Source organism: Lissotriton helveticus, chromosome 1_1, assembly GCF_964261635.1.
Source record: "Lissotriton helveticus chromosome 1_1, aLisHel1.1, whole genome shotgun sequence".
Classification (NCBI taxonomy): domain Eukaryota; kingdom Metazoa; phylum Chordata; class Amphibia; order Caudata; family Salamandridae; genus Lissotriton; species Lissotriton helveticus.
In genome coordinates this window covers 462,688,362-462,710,133 of record NC_136057.1, presented here as the reverse complement: position 1 = coordinate 462,710,133, position 21,772 = coordinate 462,688,362, and the positions used below count along the sequence as shown (strand labels likewise).

The window sequence follows — 21,772 nt, the reverse complement described above, 5'->3', positions numbered from 1 at the left end:
CCTCAGTCCAAGTCAGCCACACGCCCATCTCTGCCCAGTAACGCCCCAGGGAACAGAGGCAAGAAAAGCAAGCACAAGCAGGGAAGAGAGGCAAGAAAAAACAAGCACAAGCAGGGAACAGAGGCAAGAAAAAACGAGCACAAGCAGGGAACAGAGGCACTAAAAACGAGCACAAGCAGGGAACAGAGGCACTGAAAACGATCACAAGCAGGGAACTGAGGTAAGAAAAAGATCACAAGCGCAAGCCATCACAAGCAGGGAACAGAGGCAAGAAAAAACGATCACAAGCAGGGAACAGAGGCAAGAACAAGAGGTAGTGCACACTTTACACCCTGCAATGAGACTCAGTGCTTTGAAACCCTTTGTCGCAGTAACTAATAATAAACGCAAGCATCGCACAAGGCACTGGATTCGGGAACCCCCAACGAGCCCTTCTTCAGAGGGCTACAAAGCAGTCTGAGGGCAGCACACAGCTGCACTTGTAAAGATCACACGCCGCGGGATGCGGTGACTGAGTCTGGCTTCGGGAGAGCACACACTGTAAACAAGGAGCACGTGCACGGGGCTTTGGGTCGTGCAACTTCTCTGTCAGAGCTGTGAGTGTTACACTGCATTCTGTTACTTGCAGTTCAGGGTTTTAGAGGATTATAAATCAAAACTGCCAGTGCCAGACTCAAAGTAAACTCATCAGGCTCCACGGGTGCGCGGCCAGACTGCTGACACGCTGGGCACTTGGGCCGGTAACTAGTAACCAGACAGAATTCACACAAGTTGCCACATCCAATCCTGGGTGGCCCTGCTGGCGCTGCGCCGGCCTTAAAGTGACAGACACAGCTCTTCTCCAATGGCTGGCCGCCGTTTAGGAAGCCAGCCAATGGAGAAGAGCTAGCTCGTTTACCCTCCGTACTAGAAAACATAAAATCTCGTCGGCGAGACTGCGCAAGTGCAGCCTACGCAGGCCGAGACCTAAAAAGTAGTCAGCGATGGGCACCTGCTTTGGCCCCAGCTAGGCAAATTTGTATATGAGGCTAGAGAGCAAATTGTATAGGAATCCCACAGCAGGTAATATTGTCCTCGATGCTGCCAGTTCTCAACCCTATTACACTAAACAGACGTATACCATATGAGAAAGATTTGTGTGTTATGGGAAACTGTAGTGAGGAAGAGCAAGCAGACAAAACCTGGGAAGATTCGGCCGAAGGATTTAGAGAAAGAAGATACAGTTATTAAAAATGTAGATGCCAGAACTAAAGCTAATAAGAAAGAGCATGGGAATCTGCTATTCAAGAGAAAAAATATAATAAGCCAATCATAAAACAAATGTTTATAATTGTAGCAACATACAATAAAGAGAAGGTTGCAATTCGAAAAAAATACAAACATACTGGCACATAATCAGGAATGATTCCGTGATACACAAAACAGCCCCATGTACCCCAGGTATCCCTTTCAAGAGAGATAAAACCATGAAGGATGGCCTAGTGTAGAGTAGTCCGGAGATGGTATGGAAGGGATAATGGCTAGATGGAACCTTTGGTTTTAAGAAAGGTGGTAGATACAAATCGTGCCAATATAGAGTAAATAATACTGAATTTGATTCCCTTCTTCGCAGCTCCCCTAAAATTTTAAAAGGGACTTCCCACTGTAAGCGCGAATATATTTTATCTGTCTTGAACTGTCCCTGTCTATTGTAATAAGTGGAAACTACCATCTTGCAAGTCCATAAAAGGAAATTCCAACACATGAGTGCAATCAAAAATAGAGATAAGAAATACCCGGTGGCCCACCACTTTGGGTAAATACACAGCAATGACAGGGACTTGAAATGTTTTGTTAAAGGCATACTAAAGAGGATCAGAGGAGAAAACAGCAAAAAGATCTTAGAGGGCTAGACTCAAGATACATCATTGATCTACATATTAAGATCTCTATGGGCCCATTTGAGATGTCATCAGTGATGTCACTGACCATGTCATGAGTGATGTAATATATGAGGTCATAAGCAGTGCATTGCGGGGGCGCGAGTATAGTTAGCTCAGCTAACTATAACTGATGAATTTCTCCGTTTTTTTTTACGAGTGAAATGTCACCCTAACTATAACATCACAGTAACCTTTGTTTTTTTCCAGTGAATATATATATATATATATATATATTCACACACACACAAAATGACTTTCAGTCAAACCCTGTGTTCGCTCTCATGGTGGAGCAGATTATTTCTAGTCTTCCAAACAAAGCCTACTGTCCCCGGGGTGTCCTTAAGAGAGAAATCCATTGCTTTGCCTGAAATCATGCCGGGCTGCGCGAGGCAGCGTCATTATTTGTGCGTCGTATGGAATCCTCTGGGAGACTGGGAAGTGGGAAATCACTTAGCTTAATGGGAAATGACAGGATGAGCGAGATTGTGCTGCCCAGCTTCATATATCCTGAATTTTTTTATTTTGACTAAGGAGTTCTAACAGAAAGAAGCTCCTTTGAAGCATAAGATTGGGCACCAGGATTGAAGCCAATCGGTGCCATCCTAGGCCGGACTGTGATAAAGTATACTGGCCTTGATCAGTACCTCCCCACAGACTGTTGAGTCAATATGCCTTGGCTTTGCTTGTTTACTTTGTTTGGTATAGCTCATTATTCTGAATCATTGGCAATGTCTCCTGTTTTGCTATACTAGCGCTGTAGACAACGAGAGAGAGAACTATGTTATTTTGGCCAGAGGCTGCCCGGTTGAGTTTACTTCCAGAAACAGAACTTCAGAATTAAAAAATGCGAACAAGGGACGTATTACCTGATGTGTGTGTTTGTTGATCAGTACACAGTAGCTGAAGTCCAAAAGCTGTCTTTACATCCCCATTTATAATACAAATGTCATCATGTACAAAAGGACTTTGTATTTTCAAAGCTAGTGCAGAGATGTTTTTGGTTTTATTAATGCAACGTTCTATTTGCACTGCACGTATGTGCATTGCAATTCAGAATTGACAATCACAACATTGCAGTGCCCTCATTATGCACCTTTTTAAGCTGCAATAGAAATTTAGTAGCCATGGGGATTTACCCCCTCCATGCATGGTAATATATTGCGGCTCACCAAATGTTCACGTGGGCACAATGTATGCAATAGTTTACCCTGCTGAGGTCATACATTGAGCATTTTCAAAGTATAAGCTGTACCTGATGCACCAGTACTACCGTGCAGCAGCCGGCACTGGGATTTGGACTGTGGTCATCTGGTGTTCCTCTTGCTGCCCCCCTCGATTCCAGTATGTAGCACTGCAACCTCTCCCCCTTCAAAAGGTAGGGTTTGCAGTGCCCGGCATTGTGAAAGCAGGCACAGAGGTCTGCTGTCCGGCATTCCTCCCTGCGTTCACAGCTATACTCAATGGGGCACGCGACAAATCCAGGTCAAAGAATATTGATGATGTGAGCCCCATTGCACACAAACTAGAACTGGGGAAAAGACTAGCCTGGACATTGGGCTGCCCAAAGACTATTTGAAGTAATCTTGCCATTGGCTCTGTGGGATCCTGCTTTTCCCCCCCAGTAAGTGACTGGTAAGAATGGTCTCTTTGCACATCCTTTTCTTTGTTTTTTTTTATTTTTTATAAGGTCTATTTTAACTATCTTAGAAAATAACATGAAATAATACCGGCAGTGGTTCTAAATCAATCTAAACACATATGTTGCAAAAAGTCTAGAATCTGAAAAAAACATAAAACCAGTACAGGTTTCATTGATTTCGTTTTATATATGGCTTTTTTAAAGAGCGGTATGCAGCCTAGCGGTATCTTTAGCCTGCTCTTGAATCCGCCTTTGGTTAATGTCCACAGTAACGGCGAGACATCTTGCTGCAGGACAGGTTTTTTGTTATACCTGTTCTGTTATCATAATTTGTGAGCTTACGTATACATAGCCTCTTTGCAGTGTTTACTCAAAATTCATGACGTAAGCTTAAAACAGAAAACATAGAGGGGAAAGCTAAACAGCTGCTGATTGGATACAACTTGCCGTAAACAATTTTCTAAAAGATGTTATGTAGGATTCCAACATCAAAGCAGTCAAGACATTTCCAAATCCTGGGTGCGTCTACAGCGAATGCTCTGTCGCACAGGAAGAAAATCTATATTTAGGTATACAGATATGTATTTTTTGGCATTTATATAGTGAGAACCCAGTTAGAAAGCAATGGAGCATTGTATATTATTATGTGGGAGTTGAAAGACAATCTAGAAGATCGTGTAGTCTACAAGTGGGGATTCAACAGATTCAATTCACATATTGCATTTCTAATTTGTAGGCACAGGGAGATTGTGTATTGCTGAGAATCATACAATGTGGAGGCTAGTGCAGAGGCCAGGTTTCAAACCTGGGTACCTGGGTTGCAAGACATTAGCTCTAGCCACTAAGCCATATCTCATCCCAACTAGTGGTCCACAGAATACAGATCTCTGGGGAGTTTCACCACAAGAATATTGAATCTACAAAAGCAGGTTTCTTCTGGCAGTTGGGTTCATGCAAAATGGTTCTAGAATTGAAAATTACACTACTGAGAATATGCAGCCAATGAAGTGAACTTAAGACGGGTTTCATATGGTCCTGTTTGGAGCAACATCAAACCACGAGAGGTGCCTTATTTTGATTTGCTGAAACAGTTTGGGAGACAGCAAGTTATCTTGTTTTAAAATATTTAGTATAACATGCATTTTACAAACATCATGTCATTAAACACTGTGCAACAATTTAAAGCAATACACAATAGGAATTCAGAATTATTGATAAAAATAAATACAAGCCAAAAGGCAAACAATGTAGAATATACTAGACTTTTGTTAGACCTCTCAGCCTGAGGGTGGTCTTCCCCCCAAATTGTTTCCCTAATCCTCCATATTTTTCTCATCTTGCTTTGGTGGCCTTAGGTGTGTGCCGTTAAACTGCTATTTTGACCTGGCAAAGTAAACCTCTTGCCAGGCCTAAACCTTCTTTTTTAATACGTATAAGTTACCCCTAGGTTAGGCCCTACACAGCCGAGAGGCCAGGGTGCAGTGTTTTTAGAAAGTAGGGTGAGAAAGCAAGAGACACAAATGCTGATTGTAGTGCAGGATAAATCAATCAATTCGCCCTCAGTCAAGAGATCAGGATTAAATCCATTGTTCTTTTGCTCACCTTCCCACCCTCGTTTAGAACCAGCCATATGCAAATCAGTCTTGACCCTGCTCCACATGGGAACAGCCCAGCCCGAATTGCCACGACAGCTCCTCCCTGGTCGAGAAACAAGCCTCCTGGGACCACCTTCGGGGTCTCACCCCTCATCAGTCAGGCTTGCTTGACTCCAGTGGCCCAGTGAGCCCAGTACGCACGTCTGGGCAAACACGGGGCACTTAGGGCAAGAAAGAAAAAGAGACACAAATAATGGATGTAATGTGTATCAAATCAAACATTCACCGCCAGTCAAGAGACCTGGGTTAAATCCATTATTGTTTTGCTCACCATGCCACCCCAGTTTAGACCCAGCCATATGCAAATCAATCTCAGTTGATATCCTGAAACTGGTCCTAGGATGCTTGGTTCCGGTCTAGGGAGGACCTGGCTTGGCAGTTCGGGCTGGACTGTTCCCTTGAGGAGCAGGGTCAAGACTGATTTCCGTAAAGCTGGACCCAAACTGGGGTGGTGTGATAAGCAAAAAAACAATGTATTAAACTGAGATCTGTGATTGGGGTGGATGTTTGCATTGTTCAGCATTTCATCTATCATCTGTTCTTTTTCTTTAAAAAACTTGGGCATGTACTTTTAGGTTTTACATGTCCTGGTAGTGAAAAACTCTCCAATTTGTTTTTCACTACTGCAAGGCCTGTCTCTCTCATAAGATAACATTGGAGTTACCTTATTACATTTATTAAGTTATAACTTTCAGTTGGGAGCAGATAGACAGTTAATGTTTGGTGTCTTTGGATTTGTAATGAAAACTCCTCTTAATAGTAAAGCCACATTTTTATTTTGATATAGGATTTAGATCACCTGCTAGGGCCACTCCATTCTGTATCACATTATACCCTGCTCCTACGGTCTGCTGTATTACCCCATTGTTATGTAATGGCTTATAGAAAGTTGGAAGTTTCCTGTCTTTGTCATTTAGAGCCTACAGCTTGATTCCGGTTCACTTAACTGGGTTTAGTTGGCAGTTAGACTTTGTGTATTCCTCCCAGACAGTCACACACAATAGAAAACTTCGGTGTGCCTGGATGCGTGAACACTGGCAGGATGTGGGGAGCGGAGCTGGGCACAGCCCCACTTACACCTGAATAGGCTGTGTCCTCCCTTCACACAAATGATTGCATACCCCCTGTAGTTAGTCTGGAGCTAAAGCAAGGGAGACAGGAAACCTGAGCACTTCAAAAGGAATTCTCTAGAATCTTCTACTACTTCAAAGATGGCACCAGGCATAAATATTGGACCTTACACACCAACTCTTCAGTACACTTCTGGACCTGTGGAAGACTGCCAGAAAGTGGTCCAATGTGCTGCTGTAAGGACTGCCACTCTGCTGGACTGCTGCCCTGTTGGACTGCTTCCATGCTGGACTGCTTCCATGCTAGATTGCTTCCCTCCTGCTTGGGCGAGAAGGACCTGCAGATTGTACCCAGGGCAACCGGAGTAACTCCAAGGGCTAGTTTTATGCAGCCTGTACCTGAACCCTGCCAACTGTGAGTTCCGCTCTGCCAAGTGGTGTCATACCAATCCTGGACCCTTTGAAGTGGGCCTGAAGGTGCTCTGCCAGCCCATCAGAACTGAAGCTTCTCCTCTGCCATGTGGTGAAACCCCCAGCAGAACCTATGCATCCCTGCTGCTGCGTGGACTTTCCTGATGCAAGGACTCTTCATCGCCCATCTTAGCTCATCTGACCCACCGCTGTGTGGCACATCTTCTCATAAGGGTATCGCCTGTTACAACTACCCAAAACCACTGCTGTACGCCCTCACATCTCCTCTGCTGTGTGACACATCCTTTGTGCGGGACTCCACATCTCTTTGCAACCAGGATTAAGGTGCTGTGTTCAGCAGACCTAAGTGGGTCCCTGTAGCTGGCCCATCAGGTTCAGCCTAAACTTGTGACTTTCTCCTGGTCTAGCTTGATCAAATATCCACAGTTAGCACTTGGTGCTCTTTGGCGCTATATTCACTGAAATCTGTAAAATTGCATATCTCTGTTTCCACTGAATGTATTTTTGTCATTTTAGTCTTGTTTTATTTATTAAAACATACATTTTGTTTCTCAGTTAGTGTATGGTTTCTCTTGAGTTGTGTTTTCACTTTATTACTGTTTGAGGTGCTGCATAAATACTTTACACATTGCATCAAAGTTAAGCCCAACTGCTCAGTGACAAGCTAACGTGGTTGAGCACAGGTTAATTTGTGGTTTGCTTGTGACTTCACCCTGACAAGGATTGTGGTTGCTGCTTGAGTAGGGCGTCACCCTTCCTCAGCGAGTAACCCAATTTCTTACAACTGTATAAACTAAATATTTCTGAAAAAACAATGTTTAAGCTTATATCTAAAATAGATCAGTAGAGGCCAACATAAATGGAAAATAATTTCAAAGCTTAGTAGCAGCTAAGGGAATGGCCTAATTAGACTTGCATGCTTTCCTGAGGCAAGAAGGAGCAGCAACAATGTGATGGCTGTATATGTAGTAAACCATGCCCAATAGATTTAAGATTAGAGCCAGGCATAATGAACATTGAAGCACATTCCAAAGTTTTGGTGTGCCAGTAAAAGAGGTGGATTAGAGGTGCACGCTTTTTGCCAGAAAGAATGTTATTCCAAGCCTAGGATTTGCCATAAGTCAATTGAGATCCCTGTGCAATTGTCAATTTGGCTATTGAATAAGACAGCTATTGGGAGATGGGTCATTCCCTATGCTATGTCATTTGAGAATGTGATACACTGGCTACGCACCATGCACTCTGCAGGTCTCTGTGATGGCGTGAGATGTTTTAAATACCACTCATTAGCATGCAAATTGGTGTAAATAAATAAATAAATAAAGTCTGATTGATTTTAGCACCACCTATACTTCGCTGGTACACTGCAAAATTACGAAAGTGGGACTTCGATAATGCCTTCTTGTGCAATATCCTCTACGTGCATTTTCTTTTTAAAAAAGTCAGTCCCCTCATTTGCATGGTACCTTTCGCATGCAGATGAGGGAATTTCAGATCTACTCTCACTTGTCACATCATCAGGGGAACCCTTGTGAGAGTGAGAAGAAGGTATCATTGAGCCACTGCCCTCGCGCCCCAGAGTGGTTTGATTTGGTGACCTTGCCAAGGGCAGGTTCTGGTCCTTGGAGCAGATCCAAGCAGCAGGGCAACTGCCAAAATCTCTGCTAGTAGACCCAGCCTCTGGTCTTTGCACAGGCACTCATTAGGACATAGTGCCCGGCCAGTAGGCATGGCCTCGGTGAATGTGGGATCTCTGCAGAAGGGAATGTATGCAACACACGTATGGAATGTATATCTATCCAGTCAGAGAGGATTGCCATAATGTGGCAGTGACTTGTTCAGTATGCCAGGACCATGGAGATGTGTGCCAGGCCTGACGATATGCCATATATAATATACCCTGCAACTATCCCTTTGGCGGGGAGGTTACCAGTGATCACATTGGTTTTTCACCACTCCATTACCAGGTACCTTGATTTAATACAAGCATTTTATACCATTTTTTTCTCACGTCTCGGACACTTTAAAGATAAACAAAGTCAACCTAACAAAGACGTTGTTTTTTCCATTGCAAAAGAACAACTGAAAGTCTGAATTTATGTTTACTGATAGAGTGTTGTTGTACGTCTTCATACTCTTAGAATAAAATGAATGTAAACCAGTTTTGGACAGTTAAATAACAAGAGGAGCTGACCACATACCGTGAGAATTAAAACCCACCTTGAGTGCAATGTGCACTACTAACACTGCTAACGCCTTGTGTTTTCTTCCTTCTCACAGTTCCTGATTGACTGGATAAATGCAGAGCTGAAGCAAGAACACATCGTTGTACGAAGTTTGGAGGAAGATATTTTTGATGGACTAGTCCTTCATCATCTCCTTCGTAAGATGCCTCATTTAATGCCTAATCAGTATTATCGGTTTCCTTTACTACACAAGATCGGACTTGGCAGGGCCATATCGGCATAGGACATTTATGCATTGTAGTACATTACAAATAGGGGGCAAACATGGGATGGTCCTACTGTCAGGTGTCATTCATCCATCCTAACCTAAGACTCTCTTATGAAAGCTTCAAACCATATCATCTAGCATACCAGACCATACCGTCCTGGATCAATCATTCATCCTGTCAAACAACTCTCCCCTCAAGGTGGCAACTAGAGAGCGCTGGATAGTCAAAGGGCTTTCATGCACCTTGTAACTTTCTCATCAAGATGTTAGACATGGGATGGCGTAATCGTCTGGTCCTGCTTGCATCCTAATTACTATTGACGTCAGCCATGGCATCGTAATCTTATCATGGTTTGAAGTATATCCTATTATATGACTTTTGGATTTATATTTACCAAATTTTATGTCTTTTTTTGGATATATGTATATCAAAAATATATACATATATCCAAAAAAAAGAAACAAAATTTGGTAAATATAAATCCAAAAAAACATGTTATTGGCATATCTTGAAGGACATGTAATACTGATGTGAACCAGGTCATAATGCACAAAATATGTGAGCCACAAGGGAAATAATCTTTTTCTGATGTGTTTATACTTTCCCCTCTTTTCCCTGGATCTAAGTAAATGAAGAGTGGGTCCCCATTTTCATGCTATCCTATTATATGACTCACTAATGTGTCGGACATTAAAAGATTATATTGTTTTGGGCATTCATGCACCCTGTTGCACAACCTCTTCATCAATCGCTCCACCTAGGTAGTTACCTTTCAACTGCCCTATTTAGTGTCAGGTTGAGCAGAAACCTTTACTTTGTTGAGAATATGTGAGTAGGACACGGGCTCATTATGGCAATTGCAGCCAATATTGCAATCCACCTTGATAGATGTCATCCACAAAGTAGGGATCTTTTTTCTTTTATCAGACCAGAATTGGAACATGCATGATTACGACTAAGCAGCAATCACCCTTCAAGGATTATTCCAACCAGAAACGGAATCCTTTAAACTATGCGTAGTTTAAATAAATACACATTCCTGGTCATGGAAAAACTAAGGACGTGATTTGCGAAGGATTGTTTTGACAGAAGACATTCAAAAGAATTACATTAGTAAAGCCAGGAAAGATGGGCTTCATTTTACCAAAGACCTGTCCTTGATTAAAACTCTCTTCAGCCAGGGGAAAAACTATGCAAAACAAACCTACATTTTGTGTCCTGAGACAGGACTATCTTAAATTCTCAAAACCCTTCATGAATCAGTCCCATCTTTCCTGGCAAGATTGTCTTAAGCCAAGAACATTCCTCCATACATCAGGGGGCTTAAACGAACATTTGACCTTGTTGACTTAAAACCTATATGAATAAATGTATAATTATTGCCTAAATTCTGCTTTCCTTGGATTATGTTTCAATCATCTACAAAGAACTGTGAAGAGCATAAGGAGGACATGGATTAAAGGTGTGAGACTCCAGAGGGCTAGGAAAGTCTAAATTTATTTGAGTGGGACTAATAATTTGAAGTGCTTCTCTCTATAATGTTTTGGGATGTTGGAAGATTGACAACTGCCGTGACCATTCCAAGGTCCTGGTGCAGTCCTGGAGACTGGAGACTGATTGAATGGTTGTTTTCTCACACTGCTTCACAGATTCCAGAAAGTAATCCCATTTCTCAGAGGTAAAGCATATGCAAAAGTGTTTGGAAGCTCAGCAAGTATTCAATGTCTTCTTCCAGTCGCTCATGAGGGGGGTTAGTTTAGAGTCCTTCATGTAAGACACAGCTGATCCTAAATGTCTACGCTGAGATTTATAAGTGTTGTTCTCTGTGGCAGAAAAGTACACACCTGTCAAACTGGAGGTGGACGAGATCGCATTGTCCACCAGCAGCCAGAAGCACAAGCTTGGACTGATCCTGGAGGCGGTCTCCGAGCAGCTACAGCTGGGGGCGAGTCAGCTCAAGTGGAGCGTCGAATGTACGTACACCCATGGTAGTATTTCGGTAAAGGGTTTCAAAACCATTGTTTTTAAGCATTACCACTGCATTTATATCCAAAGAAAGCGCTTTACATTGCTGATTGTTTTTCTGCATAGCACAAGTGATATGTGTATTTTAGGTTTCAGGCACCTATTTGCTTTTATCCATTCTCTATGTGCTTTTTTGCTGTTCCTAATCAGTGACGAAAGGCTGAGATTTCCGAGACACAAGAATGTCATACACCACTTGGTTGTTAAACGTGACCCAGGTGCAGCACAATCATGGGCTGTTTAAACAGTATTTATGAAATCCCCTACAAGGCTATATGATGTTGATATGGACATCTGAATCCAAGGAAAATGAGGCAAAAGGAAAATAGAATGCAACTTTTTTTTATATACTGCTGTCTGTAACATTACTATGCATTTAGTCATTTGCTGCTTTTCTATGACTTCTCGCCAGACTGCCATTTAAAAAAAAAAAAACATACATAATATGCTTCCAGGGAGAGGCTCTTGGGTAGGTAGCTTCATCCATTGGTCTTTTTTGGTGTTCCAAATATATTTATATATATGTACGGCTAGAGCAGTCGACCTCGAAGCTGGGGAACCGGGGTTCGAGTCTCGGCAGCAACGCTCAACATCCTGTGATTCTGGGCAAATCACTTAATCTCCCCCTGCCTAACAAAAATGAATGTGTCCTCATGTAACGAAACTGGTTCTAGTGTAAAGCGCTCTGATACTCCATTTCTCGGGTCTTGTTTGCGCTATATAAAACTAAACAATAAAGGAAACAGTAGGCATATATAGTGTACATATCTGAGGCCCAACATAGTACAAGTGTGACAGGTAATATATCTGTTATTATCTTCATTTGTCAGAACATATGGGAAAGAGAATGAACAAGATCCGCTAAATGTCATTTGGTGAAAAACATTGTAATAACCACATGATAATATAATGTTATAGTAACATGTAATACGATTGTGAGCAACAGTGGGGATAGTGCTGAATCCTAAAAGCTAGTATAATCAGATGCCAAGGAGGTGTTAGGACACAAGGAGAGAAGTCTCTCAAACGAGGAATGCAGTCAAGTTCTATTGGGCCAAAAGGATAATATGTATAAAACAGTAGGAGGAGAGATGTGAGATGGGAAAGGGTGAAGCATGGGGGAGAGTGGTGACAAATAGTATGGTGAGAGTGAATAAGCCAGCTTGTGTGTAAGGGAGGCGAGTAGAGAGATAAAAGGCTGTTAGATGATGGACATAAATCTATCAAGTGTGCGCCAAATAGATTGGGTAGGGACAGTGCTTCTAGATGAGAGAGTCAAATTCTTATGTGTGCTTCTGAGATAAGTGACCCATGCCCACCAAATACGAGAAGAAAAATTATTTAGAGCTTTCCATTCTAATAAGATGACCTTGATGGCCACCATCACCAATTGGTCCAATAAAGCCAATAGCGCCAAATATTTATCAGGTAAGTCCAGTGGGGGATGTGGGGTGTTGAGTGTATGCAGGCCCAACATTGCAAGAGTCAAGGTTAGAGGAAAACGGTGGTGAGTCGCTTATGAAACTCTGCCCAATATGACGATAGGTACTTGCATGTCAAAAACTTGTTCAGGGTTACCAGCTGCTTCTTTACAGGACCAGCAAAAATCGGAGTCGAGTAAATTCAATTTGAACGGTCTAGATGGTGTCCAATATAAGAAATGTGCAGCATAGAATCGTGTCTGAGTCCATGATCTTTTAGAAGATTGTTGGATATTTTGGGCCACGTAAAGGCCGGAATTGGAGGGGTATTTGAGGTTTGAAGATGCTTAGACCAACGTTTCTGGATGGGTGGGGTAGGGGTGACTTTTGTAATAATTTGTAGATTTTTTATGCTAGGTGGCCAACTCTACTAGATTGCTGAACAAACCGACAAACACCTGAAGGGATTAGTGGGTCTAGTTTAGAGAGTTTCACCTTAATTTTTTTTTACATTTTAGAAATTCATATTGGATAGGGACTATTTCTCTTCTAGTGAAGCAAAAGTAAGAGGGAGGTCATCAACAAGCAGGTCGGATTCTAGTTTGATGCTTTTTGTCACCCAAATGGAACTACCTTCGTCTGAAATAGTTGCTGCTGTTTTAGGGTTGTTCCCAAGAGAAAGGGCCGTGGATGTATGTAGAGTGGGGGACAAAAGTTTATCAATCATCGTGAGAGCACGGATTGTATCAAGAAAGATACAGTTGGATGAGGTAACAATAGGTAAAGCAATGTCAGCGTCGCAAGCAGTGAAACTGGAGAAACATGTTCAGTCGGTGCTCTCCAACTTTTTGGAGACCCACGAGATCCTGCACGACACCCAGTCCGGCTTCCGTTCAAACCTGAGCACCGAGACCGCGCTCCTTGAGGTTTCTGAAACCATCAAAGGGGTGTTGGATACCGGGGGCAAAGTCATGCTGGTGTTGTTGGACTTGTCGGCGGCTTTTGACACCGTCCCCCATGATGGCCTTCTCGCAAGACTCTATGAGATTGGTCTTCGGGGGACGGTGCTCAGCTGGTTTGCCTCCTTTCTAGCCGGCCGCCGGCAAACGGTCTGGACATCGTCTAACACCGCCGTGATACCGCCTTTGGGAGTCGGGGTCCCTCAGGGCTCTATATTGAGCCCGACCCTCTTTAACATCTTTATGACCCCTTTGGCGGCGGTGGCGGAGTCGTTCGGTGCCCGGATCGTATCGTATGCCGACGACACCCAGCTCCTCTTTTCTTGTAAGAGAGGGGCAGACTTTGACGGGGAGAGTATCCGGGATTGCCTTGGGGCTGTGTTCGCATGGTTCCAACAGAACAGCCTCAAGTGCAATTCCGATAAGTCTGAGGTACTCTTCTTCGGGTGCGACTCGGAGCCGGCCTGGCAGGCCTGGTGGCCCATCGATATGTTTCCTCCGTCTTGCTCTTCCCCTATGGCTAAGAACTTGGGGGTCAAGATGGATAAGGGGCTGACGATGAAAGCCCAGATCCTTGGGGTGACCGGTACCTGTTTCGGTTTATTAAAGATGCTGCGGAGGTTTTTGCCTCTTTTGTCGGAGGAACACAGGAAGGTGACTGTGCAGGCTCTGATAGGCTCCAGGTTGGATTATGCCAACATTCTTTACCTGGGCCTTCCAGAGTACTTGCTGCAGCGGCTTCAAGTCGCGCAGAATGCGGCGGCCAGGGCCATTTATGGTCTAAATAGACGTGCCGGTGCTGCGGGTCTATTGCGGACGCTGCATTGGTTGCCCATCCGCAAACGGATCGCCTTTAAGGCTATGATTTTGGCCTATAAGGCTCTCCATGCGGTGGGAGCAAAGTACCTCCAAAAGAGACTGGCCTTTTATCATCCGGCCCGCTCTTTGAGGTCTGAATCCTTACTCTTGGCGGTTGTGCCACGAGTGAAGAGAGCGCGCCTGGGTGGCCGTTCTTTCGGCCTTTTTGGCCCCTCAGATGTGGAACTCGCTTCCGCTTCCTCTCAGGGGGGCTACTAGTCTTCTTGGCTTTAGGAGAGGTCTTAAAACTTGGTTGTTCACCCAGTAGGTATTTTAGTAGCCCTTGCTTTTATTCGTCTGCTCTGTACTCTCTTTTACTGTGTTATGTTATTGCGTAGCAGCCCCCTTTACCTAAAGCGCCGGGACACTCTTTTTGAGTAACCGTTGTGCTATATAAAAGAATAAATAACATAACAAATAAATAACATAACAGTGAATAAGGTGAGATGAAGTTGAGTTTAACCAAATGCCCTGGGACTGTTGTAGTCTATTAGTTTTAAAGCACCTGGCCGTTTGGTAGTAATACTGGTTGAAGAGACCACACCCTACTATTGAGCACGGCAGTCTGAGCTTCTTCAGGCCCAATCTGGGTTTCTTTTTAGTGCAAAGGAGGCTGGAGGGTAGCTGTTGTAAAGAATCCAGGTCCTCAGAATAAGTTCCAGAAGTAGGTTTATTACCAATGAAGATAAGACAGCTTAACAACCACAAGGACTGGCTACAAGCGTAGTCAGGCTTCAACTGATTCCTCCCAGAACATCAGACATAGAACAGTAATAACATTCTAAGTTCTACAACTCATTTCTGCAGCTTACATATAAGAATAAGAATTCCACACACCTCCCTCCTTTGAAAAAGAAAAAAAAAACACTAAAAAAAACAAACAACTAACATAATCTTTCATTTTTACAGGTGGATGTGTAACACGTGAACTTTTCCTTACAATATTTTCTACAACCCTTTGTTCGGAATTCTCCCTTCTACCTTGATCATTATTTCATCATTTCCTACAACAACACAAGAATCATTTATCGCTTCAGTATTGACTCTTGTGTCAACCACAACATTTTGAGTGTCTTGCAAAGCATCAAAGTTATCCATAAAATTTTGAAAATCCTCCTCATCATACGCACCAGAAACCAATTTTTTTTTAATTAAAAAATGACTTGTCAGATATAACAATGGAAACTCGTCTAAAATTCCAAATTTTCCCTCCTTCAACTCGCACAGCTTTGCTAAAAACCTCTATTACTTTAACAGGATCAGACCACTTTGCCCATCTCTTAGAACAAGAACCTCCAAATTTAACCCAAACCAGATCACTAATTCTAACTTTGTGATCAGTTAACTTCCTGTTGGAACTTTTACACATTTTCTCTTGGTACCTTTTAACACGTTCTGTCACCTTGTTAATATCCAAACTAGACATACTAGATTCATCAGATTTTAACCACCAAGGCAATAATTTAGAACCAGCTTTCCTCCCTCTTAATAACTCAAATTGAGAACAACCAGTTACAGAATTAGGTGAAATGCAATAAGTGAGCAAAGTAGCACGTAATGCTTTCTTCCAATCCAAATTGCTCTTAACTGCTAATTGAATCGATTCTTTGACAACTCTATTGAAGCGCTCAACTTGACCGTTGGCCTGTGGATTATAATTAGAAACCCTCTTGTGAATAATTCCTTGTTCTTTGAAGAACAATTCAATTTGATTACTTATAAATTGTGTACCATTGTCAGAAATTATTTCCGAAGGTAAACCCTCACAACTGAACACATTATTAAGAAAATCTATAACTTGACTAGAAGTGACCCTTTCCACAATTTTAATCTCAGGCCATTTAGAGAAATAGTCAATTAAAACCAAACCATAAACTTCCTTACTAACAGAAATGTTAAAGGCCCAATTATGTCGATTCCCAATCTTCTCCATGGACCCTGTGAATATTCAATAGGAGAAACCTGTACAGACAATGGTTTCGCAGTCTTATCACTATTTGAACATGGAACACAATTCCTGACCCATCTGTCAACAATAGCATCCATTGAAGGCCACCAATAATATTCCCGTAAACGCCTCTTATTAGTTGACATTCCCATATGACCCTCTTGAGCAATCTTAATTAGATCTTCCCTGACAGAGAATGGAAAAACAATTTTATCACCTCTAGTAATAATGTTATGTGAACACATAAGTTCATCCTTGACCTTAAAAAATTAACTTATATCACCTGACAACTTCCTTTCTTCTGGCCAGCCGTAAATATTTTACAAGTGAACACAGAATATTATCTTCTGAAACCTCTTCAAAATCATTCCCATTTACATCTTGCATGGTATAAGCTACATCACATTCCTCAAAGTGCTCATTATCCTGGTGAGGTAAAGCTAACCTTAGACAAAAGAATGGGGTCCGCTGCACTCCTCCAGTAGTAATGATAGTTTAAAGGGTGATCAATGAGTTCAATCATTCAGGGTGCTCAGGGTGAACCCCATCTGTCCGGGAGGGGCAGAAAATCAATGTTGCAAGAAGGACCTTACAGGCGTAAGGTGAGAAACCTGAGCACTCCAATATCCTAGATAAATGCAAGTTACACAAAGGTATTCGAGCCACAGAATCTACGCGCTTACCGCGTTTTACTTTCAGAAAACATTGACCCCCTGAAGAAGAGCTCTTCAGCTCGAAATGCATCGGGGATAGTGATTCACGTTATTTACAATCATGATATATTGAACTTTTGTGACCATGGAAGTATTACGTCATGTTTAATTCGAGACATCCTGATCCAAAGGATTACTTTTGATTCAGAAGGAGGAAGTATACACATCTAACTACAAAGTGAATAAAACTTTGAACTTTCGAATACCTTTGTGTAACTTGCATTTATCTAGGATATAGGAGTGCTCAGGTTTCTCACCTTACGCCTGTAAGGTCCTTCTTGCAACGTAAAGCTAACCTTGACATACAATCCGCATGAACATTAAGTCTACCTGGAATATACTCCACAGTGCACTGATACTCCTGTAATTTAGCCGCCAAACTAGCCAATTGAGCCATCAGAACTCTACCACCACCTGCAGCTAACATATTCACTAGAGGTTTATGGTCAGTTCTCAGCAAGAATTTAGTGCCCCACAAAAACTGACGAAAATGTTGAGCAGCCCAAGTACATGCCAATAATTCTTTTTCTATCGTTGAATAATTATATTCAGCACCTTTTAAAGTTCTTGATGCATAGGACACAATGTTCTCTTCACCAGCATCTTTTTGTAAGAGAACAGCTCCTAGACTAGTGTCACTGGCATCCACAGCCACAATACATTCTTTACCAATAGTGAAAGGTTTTAAAAATGGAGCAGAACAAATTTCTTTTTTTAACTCATCAAATTGCACTTGCTGCTCATTACTGCATTTTTCTTAAGTAACAATCGTAAAGAAGACACTTTAGATGCATAGTTTTTAACAAATTTGCTAAAATATTCTGTCAAACCTAAAAAAGAAAACAATTGTTCCTTATTAATCGGGGCCGGTGCTTTAGAGATACTGGAGATGTGATCAAATTTAGGGTTAATACCATCCTTTGATACCTCGTGCCCCAAATATTCGACATTTTTTGTCTGAATTTACACTTTGAAAACTTAAGTGTCAAACCTTTAGATTGTATGTTGTTCAACGCCGCTTTCAAATTTTCGTCATGTTGTACGACATCATTCCCATAGACTAAAATGTCATCTTGAAATGCAATAGCCCCTTTACAACCTTCAAGAGTTTCTTTCATTAGCCGTTGAAAAACAGACGCAGCACTAGCAAGTCCAAATGGCATACGCAAATAGCGATACATCCCCTCTGGTGTTACAAAGGCTGTTAAATTCTTAGATTCGTCTTCTAACACTACTTGGTGATATGCACTTGCAAGAGCTAAAGTCGAAAAAACACAAGCACCTGAAAGAGTGGAAATTAGTTCATTGATTTTAGGTAACGGATGCTTGTCTGTCCAAATTTCTTTATTCAAACTGCGAAGATCCACACATAAGCGGAGTTCGCCGTTGCTTTTAAGAGAAAGAACAATTGGAGAAACCCAAGGAGACGATTCAATGGGTTCAATGATATTAGAATTTACTAGGTCATTAAGAATATCTTTTAATTTGTCACGATATGCTAGAGGCCCATTCCTAACTCTATGCCTGACAGGTACTGCATTAGCCTTAAGTACAATTTTATGTTTAAACTGAGCATATTCTCCCAACTTTTCTTCAAAAACTTTTGGAAACATATTTTTTATATCAGAAACAAAATCTCCATTATGTGAAGATACAATGTATACTGGTGGTGAAGCATTGGGATCTAATTGAATTCCCATTATTTTTGGTGAGGCCATCCCAAAATAGACTCCCCCTTACGAGCTATATATATCTTCGCTTTTGTAGACCTATCTTTGAAACTAACCTCAGCCAAAAAAAATCCTTCTAAAACAATTTTATGTCCAGAATAACTACCTGGTTTGATGTCAGGGCTTAAAAATCCCCTATTAGGCCACAATTCCTCAAAAACGTCAATACCAATTACAGAATACCAGGCACAGGAATCCACCATCATGGAAACTTCTTTACCATCAATATTAAAAATACCCGAAGGAAAACCTTTACAGTTGTTCGAAGAGATACATGAAATACAATTGAATTCACCAAATTCTTCAGTTGTCTCCTCATCATTTAAAGCAATACAATTTACCTTCTGAGGAGAACGGCACATTTTACCAAAATGTCCACTTTTCTTACATTGTACACAAATCTTATTCAATGCAGGACAATTCTTAAAATTTCCTACATGGTCAAAACTTCCACATCTGTAGCATATTATGAATGTACGTCTGTTACCCAGTTAATTCTCCTTCATAACCCCATCTTTTCTGTTACGATAAATGGTTTTCTTTTGAACTGCTTGACTTTTAACAATTGAAACCTCAGGCACAGACTCTTGTATTTTAACTGACAGGTTTTGATTTTGACCTCTTATTTCACTCACACACTTTTCAGATTGTTCAATTCCTTTCGCTATATTAACTACACCTTTAAGAGAAGTTTCAGTTCCTAACCACAATCTTTCTTGAATTTTCTTATTTTTACTTTTCATCATTATTTGGTCCCTTAAAACTTGTTCATAGTTAATAGTATCAAATGCACAGGATCCAGCTAGAACACGCAAAGCTGATATATAATTTTCAATAGATTCATTTTCCTTTTGTGCCCTTGAATAAAATTTAAAACTTTCCATCACTGTATTAATCTTCTTTCCAAATCTGATGCTCAGCTGTTTTGTGGCAATCTCAAAAACATCAGATTCATCAGAATCTTCTAATGGAGGTAACTCTGATAATTCTTTGATGCCTTGACACCCTAAAGACAGACGTAATAAATCAAGCTTCCTTTTTGAAGAACAACCATCTTCTTCTAATACCTCAACATATGCTAAAAACATGGGATACCATAAATCCCATTCCATTTGTGGTTCTCCTGCTGTAGGTAAGAAATGAGGTGGAACCATTATATTAGACATGGTGAAAATCTTCTCAGTTTACAAATCTATATATTACAAGTTAGAAATTTTGCTTTAAAAAAATGCTTCAGAATAGTATGTAAAGATTCCTATGAACTATGTAGTACTAGCTAAAATAAACACTAACAAAGTTGTTAAATTAATAAAATATGCACAGAAATAATGCTACTCAAAATACTCAAGATGCACAAGATAGCGTGCGCATCGCTGTTGTACAATCCACTGATGTGCTTATTATCATAAAGCACTAACCAACATGTACATCGCTGTTGAATCAAATGTATTCTTTAATACATCTGAAATAGCGTGTACATCGCTGTGGTTTTGATCGTTGAAATAATGAAAATAATTTTCACAATCCAAGATGGCCGAAAACGTACAACAACGTGACGACGTCGCTCCCAGAATGCACTATGCTCCCAGAATTCTTTGTTGATGACGAAGGGTGAAGAAACGAGTCGCGCAGCCAGGCAACAACATGTGAAGGTGCTCGCGAGGCTGTCCACGCTCCGTGAGTAGCCGTTGGACTGTATTTAAATGCTTAATAAAAGCGTGAACATTTTAACAAAAGTTTTCACAAAAATGTTAGAAGAATAAGTATTAAACAGATTCAAACTGCCGCAGGTGCTATCAGATGCACGATTAAAAAACAGCCGCAGTAGCAATCAAGGCTATACAAAAAAACACTCCAATAAATTTTCCATATATTTTTCAATAAGAAATAATAATGTTCCACAGCCGCTGGTGCAATCAAGGCACTACAAATAACACAGCCATTGGTGTTAACAAGCACAAAATTCAGGTAAATTAAAATACCTTACTTTCCACGATGTGAACGCTGTCTCTAGACTTCCAGGAACAATACTCCCACTGTCGCCAATATGTTGTGAAGAATCCAGGTTCTCAGTATAAGTTCCAGAAGTAGGTTTATTACCAATGAAGATAAGACAGCTTAACAACCACAAGGACTGGCTACAAGTGCAGTCAGGCTTCAACTGATTCCTCCCAGAACCTCAGACATAGAACAGTAATAACATTCTAAGTTCTACAACTCATTTCTACAGCTTACATATAAGAATAAGAATACCACAGTAGCCTGTTAACTGTATTAAAGAAGGATGGAGATAAGCATATTATAAACATAATGGACAGAAAGTTCACAAGGGGTATAATCATCATTCTCAAAGTCTCGAGTCTCATCAACCTCAAGATAAACTCTGGGGTCCAGGAGGATAGTAGGTCCTTGATTTTGTCTAGAGATTTCGGTTCATTAAAAGAGGCTGATTCTGATAGATTATTTGAGAACCAGGCGCCTAGGTATTTTATCATTTTTGCTGCCATTGAAGGTTGGACTTTCCAATTTAAGAATTTTTTTTATTGCTTGTATGATTTCTTTGGAATCAATTGTAGGGGTGGTGAAACTCGCAGAGTTGCTTCAAAACTCCCCAAGATTCCATGGAATTCCTCAAGCAGCGGAATTTCGGCATGTCGCACTGATTTTTAGCACCAGGAGCTGGTTCCATGCTGTAAAATCAGTGTGAACTGCCGAGACGGTGCGCCATAGGCGCTGCTTCTTTCTGCCCCTTTCCCTGTTTTCCAAATATCTAATTCACGAACGTTGAGAGCAATCAGAGCCCACAAATCCAATTTGTGATAGTAAATTCCACATCCAGATTCAAATAATTTGAATGATAACAGGTTTGTGGGTATTGACAAATATTTTAGAAGTAGTTTTCTATACTAGAAACGTTTAGATAATCCTATAAGAATAAGTGATTT

The 21,772-nt window shown here is 41.3% G+C and overlaps 1 protein-coding gene across 3 annotated transcripts in view; it reads left to right on the top strand.

The window, feature by feature from the left end:
• PARVG (parvin gamma) overlaps positions 1-21,772 on the top strand; it is a 332,525-nt gene that overhangs the window by 196,591 nt on the left and 114,162 nt on the right. For all 3 annotated transcript variants that reach the window (XM_078673857.1, XM_078673856.1, XM_078673858.1), the window contains 2 exons: positions 8,999-9,101; positions 11,006-11,146. In XM_078673857.1, the coding sequence (XP_078529983.1) occupies positions 8,999-9,101; positions 11,006-11,146 (244 nt within the window). The remainder of the gene's footprint in view (positions 1-8,998; positions 9,102-11,005; positions 11,147-21,772) is intronic.